This window comes from Chinchilla lanigera, unplaced genomic scaffold (genome assembly GCF_000276665.1).
Source record: "Chinchilla lanigera isolate Chin_1 unplaced genomic scaffold, ChiLan1.0 scaffold00045, whole genome shotgun sequence".
NCBI lineage: Eukaryota > Metazoa > Chordata > Mammalia > Rodentia > Chinchillidae > Chinchilla > Chinchilla lanigera.
The window spans coordinates 7,009,001-7,034,388 of NW_004955446.1; the positions used below are offsets into that span (position 1 = coordinate 7,009,001).

General features: G+C 37.9%; 1 protein-coding gene across 1 annotated transcript in view; it reads right to left on the reverse strand.

Moving 5' to 3' along the window:
* Positions 1-1,004: 1,004 nt before the first annotated feature.
* Positions 1,005-25,388, reverse strand: part of Zswim6 (zinc finger, SWIM-type containing 6) — a 178,759-nt gene continuing 154,375 nt past the window's right edge. The window contains exons 5-14 of the mRNA XM_005392647.2: positions 23,631-23,810; positions 19,024-19,200; positions 18,604-18,750; positions 15,500-15,646; positions 14,185-14,445; positions 10,456-10,591; positions 7,493-7,650; positions 6,700-6,863; positions 5,145-5,226; positions 1,005-3,698 (exon numbers count right to left, since the gene is read on the reverse strand). Coding sequence (XP_005392704.1) covers positions 2,836-3,698; positions 5,145-5,226; positions 6,700-6,863; positions 7,493-7,650; positions 10,456-10,591; positions 14,185-14,445; positions 15,500-15,646; positions 18,604-18,750; positions 19,024-19,200; positions 23,631-23,810 — 2,315 coding nt within the window. The 3' untranslated portion in view covers positions 1,005-2,835. The remainder of the gene's footprint in view (positions 3,699-5,144; positions 5,227-6,699; positions 6,864-7,492; positions 7,651-10,455; positions 10,592-14,184; positions 14,446-15,499; positions 15,647-18,603; positions 18,751-19,023; positions 19,201-23,630; positions 23,811-25,388) is intronic.

A 25,388-nucleotide genomic window follows, 5' to 3' on the forward strand; every position in this document is an offset into this window, starting at 1 on the left:
ACATGTTAAAAAAAACCTTTTAGAATATTTAAAAAAAAAAAAAAATATATATATATATATATATATATATATGTCAGTCTCATTTCTGGGTATACGTCCACAAGAATTAAAAGCAGGGTCTCCAAGCGGCTGCATCCACAGTAGTTCTCAGTATGAGTCACAAGAGCCAAGATGTAGAAGTAGCCCAAATGTCCACTGATGAACACATAAATAAAAATGAGCTGTATGTTATACATACAACGGGGTACCACACGGCCTTAGAGAAGAAAATATTTCTATTTCGTGCTACAACATGGATGAACCTGTTACTTGTTAAGTGAAATAAGCCAGTTATAAAAATACAAGGACTGTATAATTTCACTTATAGGAAGTATCTAAAGTAGTTAAATACTTGAAGACAGAAAGTAGAGTGTTTACCAGATGTGAGGTGTGTGTGTGGCGGGGGTGGCAGTTGTGCAAGACAGGGAATTTCTGAAGATGTATTTTACAATAATTCAAAGATGCTTTATTGAATGCACACTTAAAATGGTTAAGATGAAAATGGGGACCCCACGCACACCTAAGTATTTGAACCTTTTGCATATTGACCTTTCAAAGTGGTGAAGAGGTACATATAACTGTACTGCATATGTAGAACTTACCCCTTATAACGTCATTTCCTCTTAAACCACTACAAACAAAAGCCTCTCTTGAACTTAGTATTTATTAAGTATACCAAGTATGAAGCATACTATAGTTACTAGTTAGAGAGGGATGACCTAGTGCACAGACTGAAAAAAACCAGCTATTCTGTCTTGTGTTTGATCCTTGTAACTATCTGATTCATGTCCACTAAGTAGACAGTAACATCGAGGGGCTGGTTTTGTTCTCTATCATATCTCCAGGCCCTCGATCAGTGCCTGGAAGACAGTACAGAAATTTTAACTGAATGAATAGATCTACTATTAAACACTGTTATCACCAAATTCAGGGGCAGAAAGAGATATACCATAAAGGACGCAGAATCAACTTTCAAAAAACTAATTTTAATCAAAACAAAAATTGTTGATCATTAACAAGTTTATAAAACAGTGATTTAGTTACATAAATAAATTGATATCAGTGTATCAAATCTTAATTACTTTCAACTTCATGAGCATGTTTACATGGGTGATGAAGTACAACCTTTTTTTTTCTTTTTACCTATTATAATAAATAAAATGGAGCGCATGAAATAGTTCTAAACAAAAATACCTACAAACATACCTCTAGCATGTTCTCTAATGAAGGGAACGAGAGACACTGGACAAGTTTTGCACCAAAACATAAACATTGCTTTAAAAAGCACAAGGTTACAGAACCATCAGCTAAAGTAAAGACACTATACTGTAACCAAAGTTGGTATTTTAATAATATAATGAACAGTTTGGTAGTTAGATCTCCAGTTTGGTTATTTTAAAGCATTAAGACAAGGCAAGATAGAAGGCTGCTTTTGTTTGAGTAATTCTAGAGAAAATAAAATATATCTTAAAAAAAAGAAAGAAAACTGAAAAGTAGAACAGTCATACCTACACAACTTTCTGTCCTGCACAAAGTCAAAATACCTATGCAGAATAGATATATAATATATATAATGTTATTTGTGCACAAAGGTTAGCTTATTATTAGCTCACTGCAAAGGCGTAATGTATCATATGTCAATTGTTTTGGAAAACATTTTGTGTTTTGTGTCAAAAGGATATTTCTTTTAAGTTTCCTAGGCTAGGAGGCACGAACCCCAATTCCGGCATACTGAATATTCTTAATGCTAAGGCTTGCTGCTCTGGCTGTGTATTTTGTTGTCCTTCTTTACTCTAGTGCCTGTTACAAGCATGTGTGGTGTAGTGGTTGTTGGTGGTGTGTCTGTGTGTATACATATATATATGTATACATAAGTTGTATAAATATATATACATATATAATTTCTCCCAATAGAGCTCAATCCAACCATGCAATCCAAAAGGTGGCTCTGCACAGATGCCCAGCATGAAGTTCACCACCTGAGCCAACCCTGAAGCAAGGCGCACTTTTAGTCCTTCTGGTAGGTTTTCTCTCAGTTTTTTTGTTTTTGTTTAAAACCAAGCTACTGCAGCTTCAAGTATTTTGCATTACATAGAATATTTTTATAAATTAGTTAATGTTATATTTTCAATATTCAGACATATACTATAATATATATACAGTACAATAAATGCTCTCATTCTTTTTTTTAATTTTTTTGGATAAATCCCTGAGAATGTATGTTGACAGTCGCTAAGTTTCCACATGCACAAGCATCGTGTGCCATGCTTCTGGACGAACAGCACTGCAAAGCCACGTGGGTCAGCCTTTTCACTACTAGTATTTCATGTTGTTGGTTTGTTTAAATATGCTGAAAATGTAAAGATGAGTTACACAGGAGTAAAGCTGAATCCATTCGAGGTACTTATCACAGGATGGAGGTGTCTGTTTGGTTTTTAAAGCCATTTCAATTATTTTTTTTTGAGGCTGTGAACGTATACAGAAAACAGGAGAGCTATGTGGACTTTTGCCACTTGACAACATATACTCAGTGTAAACCAAACTTTTTTAACCTCTCTCATACAAAACCAATAAAAAAAGAATTTAAAAAATAAAAGCAAAGAAAGAAAAAGGGAAAAACTTAAAAACACACAAACTTTCACAACATGACAATTTAGTCTGCAAACGCAATAACCTATACATATATAATACCGGTGTGGCTCTGTTCTTTAAGTTAAAAAGGGTACAAAGGCAGGCTCAAGTAAAAACAAACCGCCCCTCCCATCCCCACCCCTCACCCCATTCATACAGGTTCTGTCAGCCAAACCTCTCCCGGACCAACATCATCAGTTTCTTTTTGCCTTTGTAGATCTGTTTCAGGTTGTCAATAAACTGTGTAAACTGAATGTGTCCATCATGCGCCATGAGGAAGGTCTCTCGGGCCTTGCTGAGGAACTCTATGAACTCACTGTAGTGCCGAGGACTGATGTGTGTGAGACGGGAGTGCGTTGTGTTGATGTAGGCCCCGATTGTGGCATCCAAGAGTTGCCTCAAAGGGGCTTTGTCCAGTGACATGAGCTTGCCCGAGTTCCTCCTGCCATGAAGCCCCACCATGCCTGGAGTGGTCAGAGTGCATCTGCGTAAAATGTCTGACAGTACCGTTGCACACTTGACGCTCTTGACCACCAGAGGTATTATAGCTGCCAGTTCGTTTTTACCAAGGGAATGGCTAAGTGCACAGGCCCACAAAACGTCATTAATGGCAGGGTGCGTGTCCTGATTGTAGCTCAGGTTGAGATGGGTCATGGCCAGGGTGGCCAGCTTGTAGGCCCTCATGGGGTACCCGCGGTGCTCCATGTACCGTGCTATTGTGAAGAGCTGTGTGTAGCTCATGCCGGTGGTAGCAGCGTCCAGGACAATTTGGTATGCCGTCTCAAAAGCTATATGATCCTTTTCACAAAGGGTTAGCGCAGAGAGGGCACAGTTCTGCGGGTCCTTCATGGCGCACTGCAGTGCGAGTGTCCGGGCACTGCTGGCCAGTTTCTCCTGCTGGTGGCAGTCCAGGTGGAGACGGACGATCGTGCTGTTGGACATCACGGTGGTTGCAACAATACTTGTGGCCTCGGTGGGAGTGAAGAGAGTGAACCAGCTCTGCATGATGCTGTCTAGGGCGTAAACACCTGCGGGGAACACAAATAAGCCCTGTGACAAGGAGGTTGGCTAGAGGTCGCATTGTCACTTTTGTAATCGATGCTTACATTGTTAACCACCACAGGACACGAGCTAGCCAGGAAATCTTGTAAGGTGTGGTGCCTGGGAGCAACCTTTTAGAATAAGGTTATTATGGTTGTTACTCAGTGAAATGCCTGAAAGGGACATGAACTTCCTATAATAAAGAAGCAATCCTCTTGATAGCTGGTATTTGTACTGTGCTGCTTGCCATTTCAGACAATGGCTTTCTGCTAATGAATGCAAGTTCACTGGGGCCTCTTGTGAATTACCCACTAGAGAACTTGAGGCAGAAGTACAACATTCACCCAAACAGGGACTCCATATGGTGTTTCTGTGTTCAAGTTTAAAGAATATACAATACAAAATTTTAAGACACATGAAGAAGAAGAAAATGTTACTTGCAATCAAGAGAAAAAGAATAGAATAGAAGTGGATCTACAGATGACTCAGTTGCTGGCAATAGCTAAAAAGGTCTTTAATCATCTTAAGTACAAAAATTCTACATGTGCCATACCTAGGAAAATCCTTAAAGTGCATGATCTGAAGAGAAGGCTCTAAGTCACAGAGAGAACTGTGCAGCAGTTTCTAACTTTTATTACCTTTGTATCGCTTTGGTAATTTCTGACCTAAACATCATTTCTATATTGAGACTAAGTGCCCATTCCCCAAAATAAAAAAATGTGACACATTATTAAAAAAAATATGAATGATTTTATAGAATCTACTGTGTCAGTATCTAAACACTGGGATGGCAGTGTCTTCTCAGCAAGAGGTGTATATCCATATATTTCCAGTGCAAAGAGGAAGGAAGGAAGAAAAAGAAAGCATGAAAGAAAGAGGGAGGAAAAAGAATAGAAAAGAAAAAAGAAAAGCAAGTTCAATCAATGTTTATCTTAAATAGCCACCATTTTATTTGCCTTGCCTTCTTGCTGGGAATGTGCATTTTTCTTGGTACTGATCCAGTGTAGCAGAGGGGAAACAATAGGCTGCTGGGCCTCACAAAGTTTATAAACAACTGGGATCATCTTCTGGCCAGCTACAGTCTCTCACACATCTGAAAGACTACCAAACTACACCCAGACATCGTCATTTCTTTGCTGGATACTCATGAGGAAAAACTTCATAACCAATGAGCTGAATAAAAAGAATTTAGTCACTGATATATCCCATTTTATTAAGAAGTTGCCCTCCCCCCCACACACATACTAGTTTAGAAGATGAACAATGCAAGTGTGTAGATGGAGGCTGGGTTAAGAGGGTGGGAGGATAGGAGGCCCTGCAGGGACTGGAAGAAACAAGGGTCCTGGAGAAGTCAAGATAACAGAGCAATAACTTGTGAATGACAGGGTGAATCCTACCATGAGGTACCAGGGAAAACTGGAGAGTTTACCTACCCACTTCAGTAGCACATGTCACCAGCCACCTCACCATTTCCCGGCGTCGCCAATTTAAGGTTGACAGTGTCATTCGCATAACCTATCATATCAAGGCAGAAAAACAACACGGAAGATTATCCTAAGTTAATGGAAAAAGAAAACATTGAATTCCAAGGTATAAAGCACCAGGCAGATTCTCTACTTCCAGCAGCACTTTATTTATAGCAAAGATATGCACATGCACCTGGGGTTGCCCTTGGTTTCCCCCTGACTTTGTTGCTTCCTGGGAGGAGGCGGCCCATGATCTTCTCCTTTTGAGCTCACTGGGCATCCTGGGAAGTCACTCAATCTCTTCTCACGTGAAAAATCTGAGAACTAGCCAGAGCCTTAGACACAGTCCAGGCCCTTTCCTCTACCCAGCTTTAATATTCCACGGTTCAGTCTGTGATGTTTCTTGTGAATTAATTTAAACAAAGAACTTTCCATGACAAAGAAGTATTTTTAAAACAATAATTGTAGTTACTTCTTCAGTCTCTGGCTGCTACTTTCTGGTATTTCTTTCAGGTACTTCTGGTATCATCTTTGGCAAACTCAGCAATCTGATTTTGTTTTATCACTTTCTAATAAAAAGTCCCAAGATGAGCTTACCTACCCTCTTCCTATTCTGCTCACTTTTTATGATTTAAAACATCCAGTGACATAACACCCTGAAAGCCTCAAAGGCCCCATGAGATTATTGTTAGGTTCTGGGAAGACTGATGCAGGAGTACACTTGCACTGATCAGCCATCTACCCAGAACTATTAACATTAACTTTTCTTTCTGCATCATGCTTTTAAGATGAGGCAAATGATAACAAAAATAAGCCAAAGAACAAGAATTTATTTTTTCAAAGAATTTATTTTTAAAAAGAAATTTCTAAATTATCATTCTATAGCTTAATTAAAGTAATCTCCTATACCCTCTACTCACACAGAACTGCATGGTACAGTGGTAAGTCTATTTTCCAATGATCGAATTCTTTAAATTTTATAATATAATCACTACAAGGAATCTATAATAGAAAACTAAATTAGTTATCTAATCATGACATTCTATCCCCCATACTTTAGGTAATGAGGGTACAACAAATTCTTTCATCATGTTTTAGATGATAAAAATTAAAAACATTAATAGAGACTTCATGAGAAAAGTAGAAACAAACTTGCCAGTTCCTGGTTTATATAATTTCCAGTTCCTGGTTTATGTATACCATAATCTGTTCCAGAACTATAAAGAAGCACACATCTACCAGTACGACTAACTGAAAATGTTCCTGGTATTCTATCATGCCGAAATCTGATACTGGACTCTGGTCCAACCACATGTATAGTCCCTGTATCTCCAACAGCAGTCAGTTCACCAAAACTGACCACAACACTGAAATAAAAATACAGTGCTCTCCTGAAATCTAACAGATCTGTGTTCTGAAGAGTCATTTACATGCACTAAAAACCCAAACAAACACAAACAACCCCAGAAGTATCTTTAATCAGCCATTATTAGTACCCCAGGAGAGACCAGTGGCCATGTACCTGCAGGCCCAGCTCTAGAGACACTTTCAAAAGAGTGATGTCCGGCAAACTGTCCATGAGAGTTGCAATTTTAAATGCATCTTGGGCAAGCTTGAAAATGTGCGATGAGGAGTGAATGTTTTTCTGAATAGATTCTAATACTGTTTCCAGCCTCCGAACATCTCCTGCAACAAATGAACAAGGGAAACCCAAAGCAAACCAAATCAAATACAAGCAAAGCAAAATAAACAAAAAACTCATATCAACCCCTCCCCCCACGCAGAGCGGGAGGGAAACAAGGAGAAAAACAAAACGTAAAGTACAATTTACTTGACATCTCCACAGATGGCCCAGATGTTACAACTATGCGTCCACAGTTACTTCAATGTCCATGAATCTCAGCTTCCCAGAAAGGTCCACTGAGCTACACCTCAATGAATAAAGAGCACACACAACCAGAATTCACATGCTCTACTAGTTTTTACTTAGGCCTTCTTAATGAATACTTCAAGGACAAAAAAAAGTAACCAAAACTTTTGATCTGTTTTTAAAATCTCAACCATTTACCTTCTTTGGCAGGGCACCTAAGCTAAACATGCCAGCAGGAAGTTTAATGATACTGGTAAATAAGGAAACTGCCAGGTGCAAGTGAGTAGCACCTGTTCTACCCTCATGAGCAAAACATGAAGCTAACATAGGAGAAAAGGACACTTTACAATTCATCTGATATTAATACTACTGCTGAGAATTGGATTTTCAAAAAAGACCCTTTAAAAAAAGCAAATAAATATGAGGACTCTGGACAATGTAGTACCTTTGGCTGCAGTTAGCATGGTGGATGCCAGCTCACACTGCTGGGATTCGATGTGGCTTAAAGTGAACCAACGAGGGTATCGGTTGGGAACAACTGATGCAATGTGGTGTGGGCGAGTGAGGTCTCCCGTTGGAGCAGTAGATTCCAATACTAGTAACCTATAACAAGAAGACAAGGAAAGGGACCTTTAGTTATGCTTGCGTATGACTTTGGCCTCAGGCATGGCTGGCAAAACCAGAGCAGTGGGTAGATGCTGAAGGCCACTGTTCAGGCCCCTGGTTCAGGAAGAGCTGGTATAGTACCCACTGCTGTCTGGAGCCCGAAGTCACTTTGTTAATGCTCATCACTGCAACCTAAGAGATTTCCTTTATTTAACATCATTCACAAAACTACAACACTTGGGGAAATTAAGATATTTAACACCGATGAACTTTGAAACCCAAATCGGGAGGTTTGCCTGCTACTGTTGAATTTTATCACTCATTAAAAACAAAAATCAACAAAAACTGATAGCAAAATGGGTATTTAAGACTGAGACAGCACAGTCAGTAACCAGTAGGCAGCTCAGGTAAATAAGTTTAACCTATAAAAGGAGAAGTTTAAAAATAACCTCTTTTCTCACAAGTTTCTAATCCTGTAGTTCCTACGACTGCAGGAATTTGAAGTTAAAATGTGTTCTATTGGTATCCCAGAGAAAATGACCACAATTGCACTAAGCATCTGTTCCTTAATAGTTTTGTACAAATTCTGTATGATTTCTTTTTTCAATCTATCTGAATAAGCTGACAAAATTGACAGTTTTCAAAAACAAAGGACATGCCTAGTGATCTCTTCTAAATGTTAAGTACCAAAGAGATCAGTAAAGTAGTTGCAACTGAAATAATTCCATTACAAAAATCAAAACACTGGCCTGCATCTAAGTGTATCACTATCAAGGACTGTCAACTAAGCCAGAGACCAGAAGTTAGCAGGGTCTGGGAGGAATGCTGGCCTCCAGACCCCAGCTAAGAGCAGCTGCTGTTTCACTTTCATCTACGGATAAAGAGACGTTAGCACTGGAAATGGTGGCAAGGTAGGCAATTAAATAATAACACTTTTTACAAGGCTGCTACTTAGCTTATTTAAAAATTCAAAAGAATTGTGGCAGATCTTACAAGAGCCACTAGAGAGGTAACTGGTCACCATCTTGGAAAGATGAGAAGGTGAGAGCTGAAGATACTCTTCCACAGCCTCCCCTTCCTGTTCCCCAGCTCCCTGGAGCAGGTCACATGGGCTTTGTTACCTCCCTCTGTGGAGGCCTGCGGCTGAGGTAGTCAAGGCAGGTGGAAGAGAAAGGAAGAAAACGGTTCCCCTGTACCCTGCTGCTTTCCCCCATGAAGAGGCTGCCTCTGCAGCAACCACAGGAGAATGTCAATGGATTCTGTGCATTCATTAGAAAAGCAAGGCTTTCTGCCTGGCCGATACCATTACACAAGCCAGAATCACACTGAAGCCCTATGCTAGTTCATCGTTATATTCTACCAGTGGTAGTAACAACAGCATCTGGTGGCATCATAACATTAACATCCTTTCCTTAAACATAAGTAGAGTTTTTAGGATAAGAACAAGTACAGAACATCTGTCTCCACAAGGCAACTTCTATTTCAGCTTCCAAAAATGGGAATAGGATCTAGTTATTACAAAAATATGCTCTATAATACAAACCAAGCAGACTCAAGCAATTTGGTGGGACTGTTGCTTTTATAAATACTAATATTTGGTACTTTAAAAACAGGAGTACTTATAAGGGTTCTCAAATGGTTTACTAAGATTTCATGTTGCCAAGGAAGTATGCCAAATTAAAGGATGTCTGCCTTAAAACACACTGACACATAGGTGTACAGGCACACACATCACCCTATCACTGTAAATGTAAGATAGATACAGGCTAGGCTGATCGGGACAAGCTACACTTAAAGTAACTCTGGGAACACCAGCAATTTATAGGCAAGGATTTGGTTTTGACTCTTACACTGATTACAGATACAGAATCTTTGATGAAAATCTTCTTATGAGATCACACTGTTCTTCAAGATATTCAAGCTTCTGGGACTATACAGGGCTTGTTCTTAAATAGTTAACTATAATGGTGTCTAACATGTACTTTCCATTAGAAACACAGGAGGCTTTTATTAATTTTTAGAAATGGAAAAGAGAAAACAATGATGTTTAAAGGAAGGTATACATACCCTGTTGGTCCTTACAATTTAGTAGGTTATGTGTAAGATTTAAAAATATAATCTTAAACTCAATTAAGAAGTGTCTACCTTGAACATATTCATGATAAAACAATTATTTAGTGAACAAACTTTAAAAAATAGGTGAGAGTAAGAAGGTGAGCAGCAGAGAATATATTCTAATTGTCCTTATGGAAGAGGGGCTGAGGAGGGGCTGGAAACACTCATGGGTCCTCCCACTACTAGATACACATCCCATCTTCTCCTGGCCTCCAGCTGGTTACAAGCGTTTCCCAGCTGCCAACACCGTCTTGCTGCACCCCAGGTGGAATATGGAATCATAGCAGGTTTAAAGGCCTCCCTCGATTATTATATTTGGTCAAGTATATTTGTTATTTACCATGGTTTCAAAAATGGGATTTGTTCAAAATGGCCATTCGGGAAGGCTTCACTTGTCTTATGGTTACAATAGCCTGAAATGCACTCTATTCTCAGATTCTAGCATCAACAGAATGGGGGAAAAGCAAGGATGAATGTAAGTGTGATAGCAGTTAAGTATAAATTCTTCACTTATTTTAAAACAAAATGAAAACAGCAAATCACCTCCACAACAATCCAAGAAACATAAATAAATATCTAGCTTTTCTGCTGCCTACAAAAAACATGAATGGATGTGCAGTCGGTGAGCAGCCTTTGCCCAGTGGGAACTTTGGCTCGCCTCTGCCCAGCCGGGCTGGGAATACGTACCGCATTGCTCTCAGTGCAATTCTGTATGCCAATTCAGCATCATGAGGTAGGAGAGAAGTGAAGAGATACTTGGCAAATGTGTGCATTGGAACGCTCTCCCGATGGATTATTTCGCCTAAACCACTATATGGTCCGGCTGTGGGAAGAGAGCATATACATTTTACATTCCTAAGAAGTGAACTAATACTTCTTATAAAGTATATTTTAAAATTTTTATGTAAACTATAACATATACAAGCTGATCTAGTTAAAAGTTCAACCTAAGTGATATGTAGAAAGGAATAAAATTCTTGGTCAAGGTTCTACAGGGTATAGTACCCAACAGAGACTTGACATCATGAACAACTGCTGCACTGTGCCACAGCTAAGGTGAGAACCACAGGGCTAAGGGCCTCAAAGAAAGGAGTGTGACCTCTCTCTCCATGTGTCACAATTGAGCATGGAAACTTGCAAACTTACAGAGGACTCTGGAGTCTACTGTGGAACCTGCTACTGCACTCACACCCTCAAGGGGCACAGACATGCCAGCTTTCCAGAACAGGGTGCTTTGCCGCACGGGGAGAGGTATGGGAGGACCTTGAGCCATGGCTCTCGATACAAACTTCATATGTATGCTATTGCTCCCGATAAGCAGAAACAGACACTAATTCCCACAAGTGATTAATAGAAATAGTTACCCATTTGATACACTAAACAAAAGGAAAAAAGGATATAACTGGAAATCTACCACTTTGGGGGCCACAAGAAGCCAATTTTAAAAACAATATTATATTTAAGCCATCAAAATTCGTTTCTTAGTAAATTCTGACAGACATGGACTTTTAAAATAAATTTTGAAAAGGAAACCACAGTGGTCAGTTCAATCACTCTGCACTTAGGTACTTCGAAGTTTAGTTACTGCAAAATATTTAATAAATTAGTTTCCACGTCACCTTTGGGTTACATCTAGTTCATGATTTCTAGAATTATGGACCATGACACTACTGCTCAGAGGATATAATCATATGTTTGTTTTCCATGAGAAAAATCAGTCTGGCAAAGAGTTTAGAATGCAAGAAATACAGCTCAGAAAAAAAAGATGAAGGGGTTACTGGAATTGGTGTGGGTAGGAACATGACACATTCTAGATGCTTTCAATAGAAGTTGTTTTTAATGCAATTTTTGGTTACTATTTTAAAATTACTCACTATTTAAGTACTTTGAAAAATCATATAGGTAAGTTATTTTTCACTTAGACAAGCTAACATCCACCATAAAGTTTTAATTTTAGCACATCTATTAATCATTTCCTTTAAGATATTTAAAAATGTTTTAGGTGATCTGATACTCTTCAAAAGTAGACACAGCATTACACTTGCACCTTCAGTTCATGTAACAAAGCCACAGTATTTAAGTTACTGCCATGGACTAAATGTGTACATCTCTCCCAAATTCATATGCTGAGGTCCCAAACCCAGATGTGACAGAGATTTTATGATAGTAATTAAAGTTAAATGAAGTCCTAAGAGCAGGGCACAGATCCACCAGGCTTGGTGTCTTTCTAAGAAGAGAGTCCAGAGAGCTCACTCAGTCTGCCTCTGTCATGTGAGGGTACAGGGAGAAGGTGGCTGTTTTCAAGACAGGAAGAGAGCCTTCCTCAGAAGGAAACTGGCCAGCACCTTGAACTTGGACTTCCCAGCCTCCAATACTGTGGGAAATAAATGTCTGTCATTTACGCTGCCCAGTCTGTGGTATCTGTTAATACAGTCAGAGCTCAGATACTAATTCTATTTTATTTAAGGAATAATCGTGAGAAATTTGCAGTTTATATATATTTTTCATTTCTTCTCCATTTTCTTTCGGTGTTTCCCTATTAAGTCCTCAAGTTATGTTTTTTGCACCATTCAAGGAAAGCTAGGATACATAATTACCACTTCTCTATGATACCTCCCACAAACCTTTCAGCCAGGTATTACAGAATCAGGTGTGGATTAATAATTGGAATAAATCCTGGACTCAAGGGTGCTAAAAACCAAAAAACTGACAACTGGCGCTAAGGTTTCCCAGAGGTGCTATTCTAGTATGCCAACCATCTATCCAATACTGTGGCCAGAAATGATTAACATTCAGCAACAATACAGGTTACAGCTCCCTTTCTTCTGGTATCCACGCCTGCTGATTTACTCCTGAAATTTGCAAAGAGTACAACTGCATGGAGAGCTTCGTGCCCCAGTGTAGCCTGCTCACTCATGAAGCTCTTCCTTTTTGGAGTTTATAGAAGCAGTCCCTTGGCCTGCCACTAGACCACCTCCAGTCCTGCCCACCCACTCTGGGTGAGCTCTGCAGGGCCAGGAAAGAAGAGGCAAAGATGTGTCAACAGCAGCCTCTGCTCAGGCAGAACATTCAGAGAAAGGTTTGAGGAGAGGTGGACTAATCAAAGACTGAGACAAGTTAAAAAATATTCATGAATAATGAACATGGACACATATTTAGAAAGGTAAATGATAAACAGGTATCACACATTACCAACTCTGAAAACCACATATCCTGTTCCTAAACTTTAGTATAATGGAAATCAAGTCATGTAGTACAGCTAATGACAAGCAGCATTCAAAAAGTTTATGCTTAACTATTTGGTTAGATATAAAAAAGAACTGTATGAAAGGAAACTGAAAAAAAGGAATTCAATAATCAGCATAATTCTTCAAGTTTGCCAAAATAGGCTTTTTACGTTAAGAAAAACAAAGCAAAATAAACTTTAGGAGTTTCAAAAAGTTAAAATTAGAAATGTTTACCAAAATAAAAGCATGCTATTAAGATGCTTTATCTCAAGATCACTCTCTAAAACATACAAATGTATAATGTATTTGAAGAAAATATTTTCTTTCAAATAGATCTTAAGCTTTGGACAAATAAAGGAGGTTTTAAAATGCTATTTTCTCTAAAGCCCTTCCCACATGTAACAATTCAGTACAGAACATGAAAATACCATACATTATCATTATCAGCCTATCAATCACACAGACACACAAAAATTCCAGAATAACACACATATACTTGAGAGAAAGAAGCAATTTTATCAATCAGACACCTCCCACATTTGCATAAAGCTTAGGTCACTATACTGATTTCATTTACCTTTTTGAGAAAAATAATCTGAAAAATAGCATTAGCCAAATTTTGGGGGGCCATTTAAATCATGACTTTATTAAAAAAAATTAAACAGTTATCCTTTGAAACTAATTAAGAGTTATTCTCTGAAACTTTTTCCTTGGGGTATGCCTAATGAATCCTGTGAAATAATTTTAGCATAGAGATTCACTGCTATAGTCTTCAGTTCTTTGTTACATGTGCGCATGACTTATTAAAAACACAAAGTCAGGTAACAGCCAGTTATTTGCACGAATGCCAACAAATTTCTACTTTATATTGATCAAGCAAATAGGAGCATGGCTACCAGTAATAATTCACTAGATATGAAAATTACACTTAGCTCAGGCATATAAAGTTTATGGTACTAAATGGGACTAATTTTGCATAGGCTACCCCTACATGACATGCTTAATCAAGTGATACAAACCTAAACTTTGTACGTTTTTATTTGGGGACAGTGAACATGTCTTTGACAGTTCGTGATCCTATCAATCAGCATAACTACCATATTAAATGCATTTACACAGTACTCTCAATATAATAAGGATGGGCACCTAAATCAAATTGGCTAAGTGGAAAACTTATTCATCAAGCTACCTTCTAATAGGAAGACTGCTTGCTTGCGAAAAATTTTCACCAGTGTGTCATCCAGTTCAATTTCCTGAAGCTTAGAAATGAGCTGTTCCTCATTCCGGCAAACTTTCTCCTGGGTATACAGCCCATCCGGCATGATCCGCTGCTGCCCCAGCCCTATCAGGGCTACTTCCACAGCCAGGGTTAAGTAGGATTCCCCTTCTTCTAAGAATTTGTGTGCAGGTAGATGCTGGTATTCCAGAGACTTGCACTGTCCCATGTTTTCTGTAAAATGACACGAAAGAAATCAGAGCTAAACTACTTCTGTAGGTACTTAGATAGTTACAAACTTTTATTCTACTCAGTACTAGTAAATGAGTTATTGACTTAATTCAGAGAAAGCATGTATTTCAGGTTAAAGTACAGACTTCCCCAATATCTTTAAAAGTGATCATGAATGATTAAATGTGTATGCTTTGGAAGAGAGAATATTAGAAGTATTTTTCTCTCACTGAAAATGAGTCACCAAAGAAAACTAAATCCAAAAACGAATGATATTAAGAACCCTTAGTGGTAAGAAAAGATTTTAATTAAACAGTAGTAAAACTGTATGATGACTATAACTGTTATTAATATTTTAAAGATTGGCACTTAAAAAAATAGTTTCCATACTTTATTTACAATGTTGAGATGTATAAAGAAAACAATAGAGAATATAACAATGTACTTCAATGTCAAGGTGCTTTTTGTTACCCAGGTTCACCCAGCCAGTGAGAGCAACAACAGGTGGGCGCTGCTTCCTTTCGGACCTTGCCATTGCTCCCATGCAGTCTGCTCTGGGGGATGATTCTTAATTCTCAAAGGGTCAAAGGGAAATCTCAACATACCATTTTAAAGGAATGTGTGATGTAGAGCAGTCTGAACTGGCATTGAATACTTGTCTTAAAGTAGACAAAATATTTAAGTCACTTTTAATGCAAGACCAATTTAAAAAGCAACTAGATTAAATTTTATAGTTCTAAATTCTATGATGTCTAACTTTACTTTTTAATCTCTATGTTGGAAAACAGTCATAAATACAAATAAATCCTTAGATGTAGAATCCCTAGTGATAAGGGAATACATATTTTTAGGTTTTTTACACATGCTGCCAGCTGTTATGCTGACTTCTCCAGCCTGTGGAAGTCTGACTGAAAAGTACAACATGCTCTTTCCCTGCTCTCTTGCTGACCACAGGACTGTTAACTAGGTGGCTTCATAAAACACAATGTAAAGAGAAGTGAAGGCTAATGCCACTCAAATAAAGAAAAGAAAACTAGACAGACGTCAGTGGCTTTACCTGTAAAATCTGAAAAGCCAGGGAAGTTTTCATCTTCAGTGTGGCAGGCTTCCATGAGGCTACTGAAGAGAGTACCCACGGGGTCCAGGGGGTGTCCGACCCAGCCTTCCAGATTGGTTATGGAGGTGATGCTTTTGTGGAGGAGCTCTGTGTAAGAAAAGATGATTGAGAGATGGGAGCAGAAGGGAGAAGAAAGATGAGAGGTAGGGGTAAGGGATGCTTTGCCGCTCAGTAAGAGCATCCTGATAAACTAATTCTGAATTCAAATGGACATTCCCCCTTTACTAGAAAAAATACATCAACCAATCAAAAGGTATCATGATCCCCAACTTGTGAACAATTATGAGTTCTAAAGGTTCGTCTGTAAATTAGTATCAAAGCACTGAATTCCCAAGACAGCTCCCAGATAGTGATTTAATTCACGTGTCCAGTATGCTAAGTTGATATTCTTATCCGCACTATTAAATCGTGTTGTATGGGGAAAAATAAATTCTATATTTTCTTCTGAGAAGCTAGGGACAATTATACCTGGTTCCTTAGGAGTGTCATTGGAGATAATAAAGAAGACCCTCAGGAACTATCAACTGGGTGAATCAGGAAGCCATCTTTATGAGTCTGTACTCACTGTCTCGTCTAAACTGAGGACTCAGGACAGAAAGGCCCAGGTCAGACTTGGACTCTCACATAAGCATCAATGGATTACCCCTGCGTTACTTTCTTTTTTGTTCATTGGATTTTTTTTTTTTTTGGTGTAGGGGGGGCTGTCCCTAGGTATTCCAGGCTGGCCTCAAACTCACTATGTGGTCTAGGCTGGCCTGGAACTCATGGTGATTTTCCTGCCTCAGCCTCCAGAGGGCTGGGATTATAGGCATGTGCCATCATGCCTCACTCTCATCAATTTATAATAATCTTCTTTACTATGGATCTGTTGTTAGTCATTTGAGAGAGGGTCTTTATACAAAGGTGAATAACAGCAAAAGGTAGTATTTAGAGGAAATATTGTAGTTTCATTTTTTTTTCCCACAAAATGTTAGTGCTTTCAAGTCAGAGTGTTGAGGAAAACAAAAGCTGCAAAATTTTAAAGATACATGTTTCCACTGTTGTAAAGTATTATTTATATCTGGGTGTCTACTAAAATAGTAGTAGTTCCTTCTTAAAGGAAAATATAATAAAATGTGTACATACAAAAAATTATACAAGAAAATACTGACTTCTAGACAGCCAAAAAGTTGCTCCATGAATTCAACATTTCTTCAGAAGTCTTCTTGTTTGAATTATTAACTATCATTACATAAAAATGAAAAATGGCTTGACACAATGTATGAAAACGTATTTAATTTGGGTCCTAGAATCCTTGGAAAGATCTGTCCCTTTGGTTACTGTCGCTGGCTTTCATATATATAATTAGCATAAAATAAATGAACATGAGCATTACTCTTGGGAAAAGCCAAGTGTTTATGTTTGGTAAAAATAAAAATATGTATATGGTTAGGGAAGTGTTGTGCTTACACAAACAAACCTATGGTCATGCGATGGGAACTGAGGACATGCAAGAAACGAACCAAAAAAGGAGGACAGTGTTTCCAGAATCAAAAGCTGGCAAATCATAGCAAATAAGTATCACCAGTACTGAGGTACTGTATTTGCTAACCCTGGCCCATTAACAAATAATTGTTATAGCACTTTGGACTAAGAATAGCTACAAAAAGCCTATACTTTAAATACAGACAAACAACAACACCAAAAAGACAGGGAAAGATGTAGGTGTTGATATACAATCCTAGTAATACTTAAAAATAGTCTAAAATGAAGGTTTTTACTGCTTACAGGATAAAAGAAAAATGAGTCTAATAATAATGACCCAGACCTAGGCTACAGAACTGTCTCAGAGACAATCAAAGGAATCTAGCCTAACATGCACTTTAACTTACATAAATGAACTAATAACATTTCTTAGATATTGCAACATTTTTACTAAACAATTTTCAAAATGAACATCTCATAAAAATCTGTGATAATGATTTTTAAAAAGCAGAGGGGCATTGTGAGCTAGTTCTTTTTGTAGCATTAAAAAGTGTTCTATTCTTTCCTAGTTCGAATATTATCCTTTATACTATTTAGAAATAAATTCCTTTTGCCAAAGATTGTGTGTGTTTAGGGAAAGAAGGATTTCAGAAAAATTTTCCAAGAGGTCTAGAACATATTTTGCAAGCACCAGTGATGATGTGAAGAACTGAACATGCAGAACTGAACAAAGTAATCACATATCAGGGCTATTACATTCCAGTCCCATCTGAGCTTCCCTTTCTTGGGTTAAAATTGTAGCACTGGAATGTTTAAATGAATGTATCATTTAAACACTGTATAAATGATAGTGTTTGTTCGCACTCAAAATACTTCCAACACAGAAGGCATCGAAAGTTCCAATAAACTTTTGCTCCAATGTCCAGTCGATTTCAACAACTTTTAATAACTTAAATTCAAGACTGTGTATAATAACCCGAGGCTTAAAAATCAAAATATAACTAACACAAACACCAAAACACAAAAGTCAAATAGCAATTAAAACTAGCCTTCTTAATCAGAAATAAGATTACAGAGTAAAAATGAAACAAACTGACCAAAGAAACACAAAACTAAATGTATAATTACGGAAGGAATAATAAATATATAGATTAGAAAAAGCATATACATTTCATTATGTGAGCTGGGCCTTAAGCATGAACTACAACCTTTTGTGATTACTATTGTGGTGCTTATTCAAAATTTAAGAGATTAATAAATTTAGAAAAGAGTTAAGTATGCTCTGTCAGCCAATAGCTCACCAAATGCCATTTGCAGAACCCAAAATATCCACTAATTCTGGATATATTTCTAGCCCCCTAAGGGGTTTTTATCAAAATATTTTCTTACAACATTCAACCAAGAAAAAAAGTGCTTAAAATTTCTTACACATCAGTTATCAAGCATTTTCAAAAGAATGGTAAGTACAGCCATTTGTGAGGCTCTCATTTTAAAAGTTACCTCTCCTGAAAGAACACAAAACCTAGTGATGTCATCACGAAGAGTCCCATTCCACTGGAAAAAAACTCCTTCACATTCACCTTTTCTTTGAGTGCGGAACATTTCCAACTGTTTTTGTTGCTGTCGTCTTAATGTGTTAACAATAGCTATTGCTAGTCTCAGTGCTTCTCTGGGGTACCCATGAGACCGTAATGCATCTACTCTTGCACAGGCTGTAGGAACGTGTTCTGAAAAGAAAGCCAAAGGGTAAAACTGCCACTGTCAGATATATCTGTAAAAACAGGATTTAACAGTAAGATGTTTCTCCCAAAATACTATTAAAAAGACATGAGAAACCATCTCTGAACTTGGATTTGAATGAAACAACTCAGCTCCTATTGCCAAGCATTCATCCATCTCCCATTGAATCCCTTAATTCTCTACCTCCCACTCCAATAATGCTATAGAAAACTAAACAAAGAAGTAAGTCATGGAAATGTCTTTCCGGTTTGGCCACTTACCATGCCAGAGGGGCCACCCGCGAGAGTCAAAGAGGGAGTTTTCAGTGTCGTCATGGTAACAGTAGTTGGTGTATAGGTCACTGCTGATAATGTGCTGCAAGTGGCTATCCTGCCAGTGGAGATCGCATGCCTCGATGGCTCGAGTGAACACTGTCCGATGTGGCCTGTTCGATGAATCTGTTTTTTCCACAATTCAGAAAGCCGTGTCAGCTATTATTTACATGTGAATAAATCAGTCATACCATTCTTCGGCCAGATGTTCATGAACACACCCACACACATTGTCCTGCACCCCCTAAGCAGAAGGGTGAAGGCTGAATATTCTCACATCCTAAGTAGTAAGAGGCAAGTCAGCCCAAAGAGCTGTCATTCACTCACTCGTTTTACCAAACACAAACATTCTGCAGCCATTAAAGCTAAGGTTAAAGGCATCCTGCAAAAAGAATTGTCAAGTCTAGCTTCCATGCCAAATACACTCAAAAGAGGCACTCGGCACAAAATCACATGAAACTCACTGCTCCCCACTTCTGAGGTGCTGTGCTGGGCTGCCCCCGATGGGGTCAACAGCTCTCACAAACACTATGCAAGAGATGCGACACCAGCCATGGAACCTTTCAGGAAGATGCAGTCAGACTTTAAAAATATGCATAAGGGTTGTGCTTTTGGTTGTATTTTTTAACTATATTGTGCGGTTTTGCACAATTAAAACTATTATGCTTCTTGGGATATAATGATTAAATGCCACTTTATATCCCAAAGGGCATAAATGCATATATTTAACATTTCACAAAGCCACACAACATAGCTACAAAACAAACCAGCGCACTTACCTTGCCCCTACAGGCTGCCTCCTGACTCCTGGGCAGGTTCCATGACTGGTGTGATGTCCCCAGCATAGTGTATGCCGGGGCATCACAAAAGAGCAGAAGCATACACTCCGAAGAGGGTTCAAGTTTCAGGACCTGACGGAGAAAAGAAATGTTTGGGGAATAAAGGATATTCTCACCTTGGCTCCTGGGGCTATTCAATTTCTACAGATTCTATCTGTATTCCCATCCCTTGGGTCCCCACTTCACACTTACCTTCAACAGTGGCACAAGCCTCAACTAGAAATCAGGGTAACAAACTATTCGTATTTATGTACATTTAACTTAGCTCACATATAGCCCTTCATTGTTCTCAGATTCAACTAAATGAAAGGGAAAACCTGGAGCTTCTTTATGATAAACTTTCATATCCCTGTCCCTGGACATTTGGCTCAGCACACACATGAGGGAAAACATTAAAAAAAAAAAAAAATCAAAAAACACTGAGCCGAGAGGAGACTGGAGAACTCATCTCGTCAAGCCTCTTTGTTCTGTGGTGGAACTGAGCGGGGCGGGAAGTAAAGTGACTTGCCAAGGTCCCAGCCAGGCAGCGGGGATGGGGTCAATACAAAGACACCCCTACTCCAAAATTCAGCTAATCCAGCTGTTTAGAAAGGCTTTGGACAAGTCTTTAACAGAAAATCACTTCAGTTTGGTCTCAGGTCAACAAAAAGCATAAACTCAATGACACCTCTGTTATGGTCTCTCCTTCCGGATTCCTTGCTAGCACTAGACAGATGCACACACTGCAAAATGGGAAGGGTGGACCCTACCTTTAGTTGCCTTTTGAATCTACTAAGGCTTTCTGCAAAGCAAAATAAATGCCCAGACCCAGAAAGAAACTGGTTCCTATGGTGTAAGTCTCACATACTTTTAAGTGGTTTTGTCATTTCATTCAGTTTAGCTCATATCATAGAAATAGAATTTAAAACTAAATAGAGACTTTAACATAGAAACTTAGTATTATGTGTGCATTAAAAGAATGAGCTGGAGGTCTACCAGTTGGCTTGGCTCAGCATCTATGGTATGCCTAATAAAAGCAAGCTGTAGCGTCTGATTTCATTAAAAAACAAAGAATAAAAAGCTGAACTGTTTACATGTTTATGCGTGACTGTGGAAACGGTAAGAACTAGAGGACACATACCAGGCTTAACATTAGTTACCTCTTCAACACAAATAAAACCAATGGTAACAACCACAACCACAACAACAACAACAACAAAAAGCAAAAGCAAAAACAAACAAAAAACCCCAAAGCTAAATTCTCATGAAATGATATTTGAATGAAAATGAATGAAAATGAAGGCTGTAAAGTCCTTGCCTGGTAAATCATTGCCTGGGAAACACAGAAAAATTGATTATATACATAAAAAATGATTCAAAAGATATACAGTTGAAAATCTGGTTTGATGAGGTCTAAAAATTACGATCAGTATTTATCTTGGATACATGTGGCTATTCAATTTTTGTAGCAAGACTGAAAAAAGAAAAACAGGTTATCGTGACCCAATTTTTTGAATGCTATATACAAAAGTTTGTACAAAAATTTAAATTTGTACAAAAATTTTAAGTAAAATACATGTAAAATTAAGCTTGGGAAATTTAGAAAAGTAAAAAGGGTGAAACACTTAGTTTTAAAAATATATTGAGCCGGAAGTGGGGGCACATGCCTGCAATCTCAGCATTCAGGAGGCTGAGGCAGGACGATCATTGAGTTCAAGGCTAGCATGGGCTACAAAGTGAGTTCAAGACTAGCCTGAACTACATAGTGAGACCCTGTTTCAAGAAGATGACAAAACAAACAAACAAAAAACTGGCTTAAATGGTGTATTATAATTTGGTATGTCAAAAAAGTATTCTTTTATGGTTTGTAGATTCTAATGGATTGTTCATGAATTCTAAAAAAATTACCTCAGCAAAGGCATGGCCTCATAAGCCCTTCACGCTCCCTCTACTGTGTAAATACATGAGGTCCTACCGTGGCCTAGCCACACGCCCTGCAGTTCATTTACAATGGCATGCTGTTGGATTCCAGTGGCCATGACAGCTTTGCCCTAGAAAAGACAACACCACAGAGGAAGAGCTGGAGCACTGGACCCCCTCTGACAGTCTCTCAGGAGGATGTGGGCGTTCTGTGAAAAGCAGGTGCCCTGCTGCCTTTAGGCACAAGAGTTATAAATACTGCCTTTGGAAACTGCCTAGGCCAAATCACAAGTGAAATGAACTGTGGTGTCTGGAGGCTGGATCACTTCTTACCGCTTTCTAAGGCCTACTGAAATAAATATTCATGTTTAACGGAGGGTAACATAATAAACGGGAAGCAAAAAGAATAGTATAAAATATTATATTGGCCGTCCGAAGAAAGCAGTGGGAAGCAAAACACAGAGACCTCCAAGTATAAAACAGAGGGAATTAACGATCACCTCTACAGATGTCAGCATACCTTCCCTAGCAATGACAGAATAGATGTCCAATAGCTAAACTTAAAAATTCTAAGCATCTGGAAAAAAGTCGGGTGGAGGAGCTCATTTACTCAGCAATAAAGACAGGACAGATTTCAAATGCAGCACCCAATTTTCAAGGCATACATCTCTACGGAAAGCAGAGCCAGACCTTCATCTTTCCCAAGTCCTAAAACTCCTTTTTGATTGGACAAGTCCCTGTGGAGTAATACATATCATTTTCTTTCTTTGTAGAGACTGAAGACACTTTGCTAACATGACATTCAAGCTCATCACAATGCCAACACGTTATGTGGCCAGCCACACACAGAATGATGGTAGTCTTCATTCCATATTCTTCTAATGTCACTGAATTCCCACTTGGCTTCTAGCATGACTTTAAAATCTTTCAAACTTTTTCAAAAGGGAGGAGGGCACAAAGTCATGCAAACATTGTGGTATGAATTAATGAATGTTATTTGTATAGGCAAGAGTCAATCAGTTAAGGATTTGGTTCTGAAAGGGGAGAAAATTCTGCAGTAGCTATCAAGGTAAACTGAGGCTACAGAACAACTGTCTAAAGATAGGAGGAATAAGCAGAATGGATGAATCTGATAGAGGAGAAGCTGAAACAATAGGATAGAGGAGAGAAAGAGTTTCTTCTGGGAATGTCTGGGAGCAGTTTTGACTGTTTCTGAAACTGGACAGCACGACAGGCCTATTGCATGAAGGTGAGGACAAGTATACTAGATAGTTCTTCCTAGTGCAAAATTCTCCCAGTTAAAACATCAACACTGTACCATGCCTCTTGGTCTAGCCATTAAAAATTTCCTTGCTATATTCTAAAACTAAGAACTTTTAACTATTTACAGGGTAGCCTGAATATAAACCAACCAACAGATATATACCCAGAGCTCCACAGGCTTCTCTGTTTTTTTTTTTTCTTAACAAAGTAATATACTGCCACCCTACCCTGAATTTTTTTTTTTTTTTTTTACCTTTTTCAGTCTGTTTTATTTCTCTTTTTTATGGAACTAAATCATTAACGGGGCCACTTTAATGCATACTAACGTGTTAGGATTATATCTATTTGTATTCTAAAAATATTTTTAAAAGTATACAAAGGCCTCAGGTAAAATTAAAACACATACACACATTCGCAATCAAAACATATTAAGTCCTTGAGTTATAGTAGGTTGTAAAATAGATAAAATCATTTTGAATACATTACTTTAAGTTACCATTATAAACACACTCAGGATGAAGTACAGACAAGCTGAGAACATTACTGTGGACTTACCTTGGTTGGCATTTGCACCCTGAGGCAGAGCATTGGTTAAGTTGGGTAATTCACTGCCATGATTTCCATCTTCCCATGGACAGACATCAACACTATTCCACTTTTTCAGCTGCTTTAGCCAGCTGGCCTTTTGTTCTAACTTGCAGTGAGGGTTTAGAACTATACACATCCACAGAGCACCTTAGAAAGAAAAGTTTCAAAAATTAGAAAAACAGCTAAAGATAAACTACTTCAAAATGGACTCAACTCTGACATTTTTATAATTCTATTCTCCTAATGTAAATCACAAATCTAATGTAGAATTAAGTGGGAGGAGGCCAACAGATCCCCAATTGGAACCAAAGACCTAAATACTGTTATGTATAAAGATAAAATATATTCACTCACTGTATTAAGAAAGGCCTAACAAGCTAGATGCAATGGCATACACCTGCCAGCACTTGAGAAGTTGACAGAGGAGGATCAAGCAAGTTCAAGGCCAGACTCTGGGCTACATAGCAAGACTCTGCCTCAAAATGCCAAAAAAAGTGGGCAAGAAGCCCTAACAGATTAGAAGAGCATACTTCTGGGTGCTCCATCAAGCTCTTCTGCCAAGATGCTTCTGTGCTGGAGCTAGCTGACTATGGACTAAATCTCCTCAAACTATGAGCTAAACTTTATTATGTCCAGCAATGGGGAGTCTAATATAGAAATTTTAGACAAAAATATTAATACCATGCATAACCCTGAGGTTCAATCTATAAAGTCTATACACTGATGCTGCAGTATACCATTCCAAATAGTTCTGCACAAAAATTGTATTTATTTTCTAAAAATATGCTTTTACAGAAAAATAATAAGGGCATATATGGACCAAAATTCTTCCTTAAGACTCCTTATTTTAAAGTTTCAATTTTATTATGTTTATGAATTAGTATCCATAGATACATGTGTATATCAATGGGATACAAATAGTTTTGGGTAAAAATAAAGTCAGTAAAATAGATCTTTTAAAAATACAATTCACAAGTCAGGCATGGTGGCACACACCTATAATCCCAGCACTCTTGGCAAAATAATAATTTGAAGTAGGCTGTTAAAGTGTAGGTATATTTACTATAATACCAAAAAGGAAAAAAAAAAAAGGGAGATATAAACAAAAAGTTAAATACAAATAGAAATTAAATTAAAATACTCAAAAAGGCTCAATCCAAAAGAAGGTAGTAAAGACAGAACGAAGGGACATGGGATAAACACAAAATTAAATGAGAGACTTTAATTCAACAATATCAATAATTTCATAAAATACAAGTGGCCTAAATATACCAATTATAAGAGACAACCAAATCAGATTAAAATCGAAGAACAAATTCTACGCCCTGTATAAGAAATCCAACATAAATGTAATTATCAATTTAAAAAGATGAAGAATATATACCACAAAACACTATCAGACAAATGGCACATTACATAATGATAAAAGTACTCCAGTAAAAAAATAACTGAAAGAAAATAGATAAATGTGCAATTATATATGAAGGCTTCATTCCTCTCTCAATCACTGACAGAATAAATAGAAAAACAGCAACTACCTGAACAATACTATCAACCAATTAAATCAAACTGCTATTTATAGAGCACTCCATCTAACATTAGAGAGAAAACAAACAAAAACCTTACTTTTTAAAAATGCACAAAGAATAATCACTGAGACAGTTCATATTCTGGATCATAAAATAAACTCAGACAAAATTTAAAAGAATGGAAACCACACAAAGT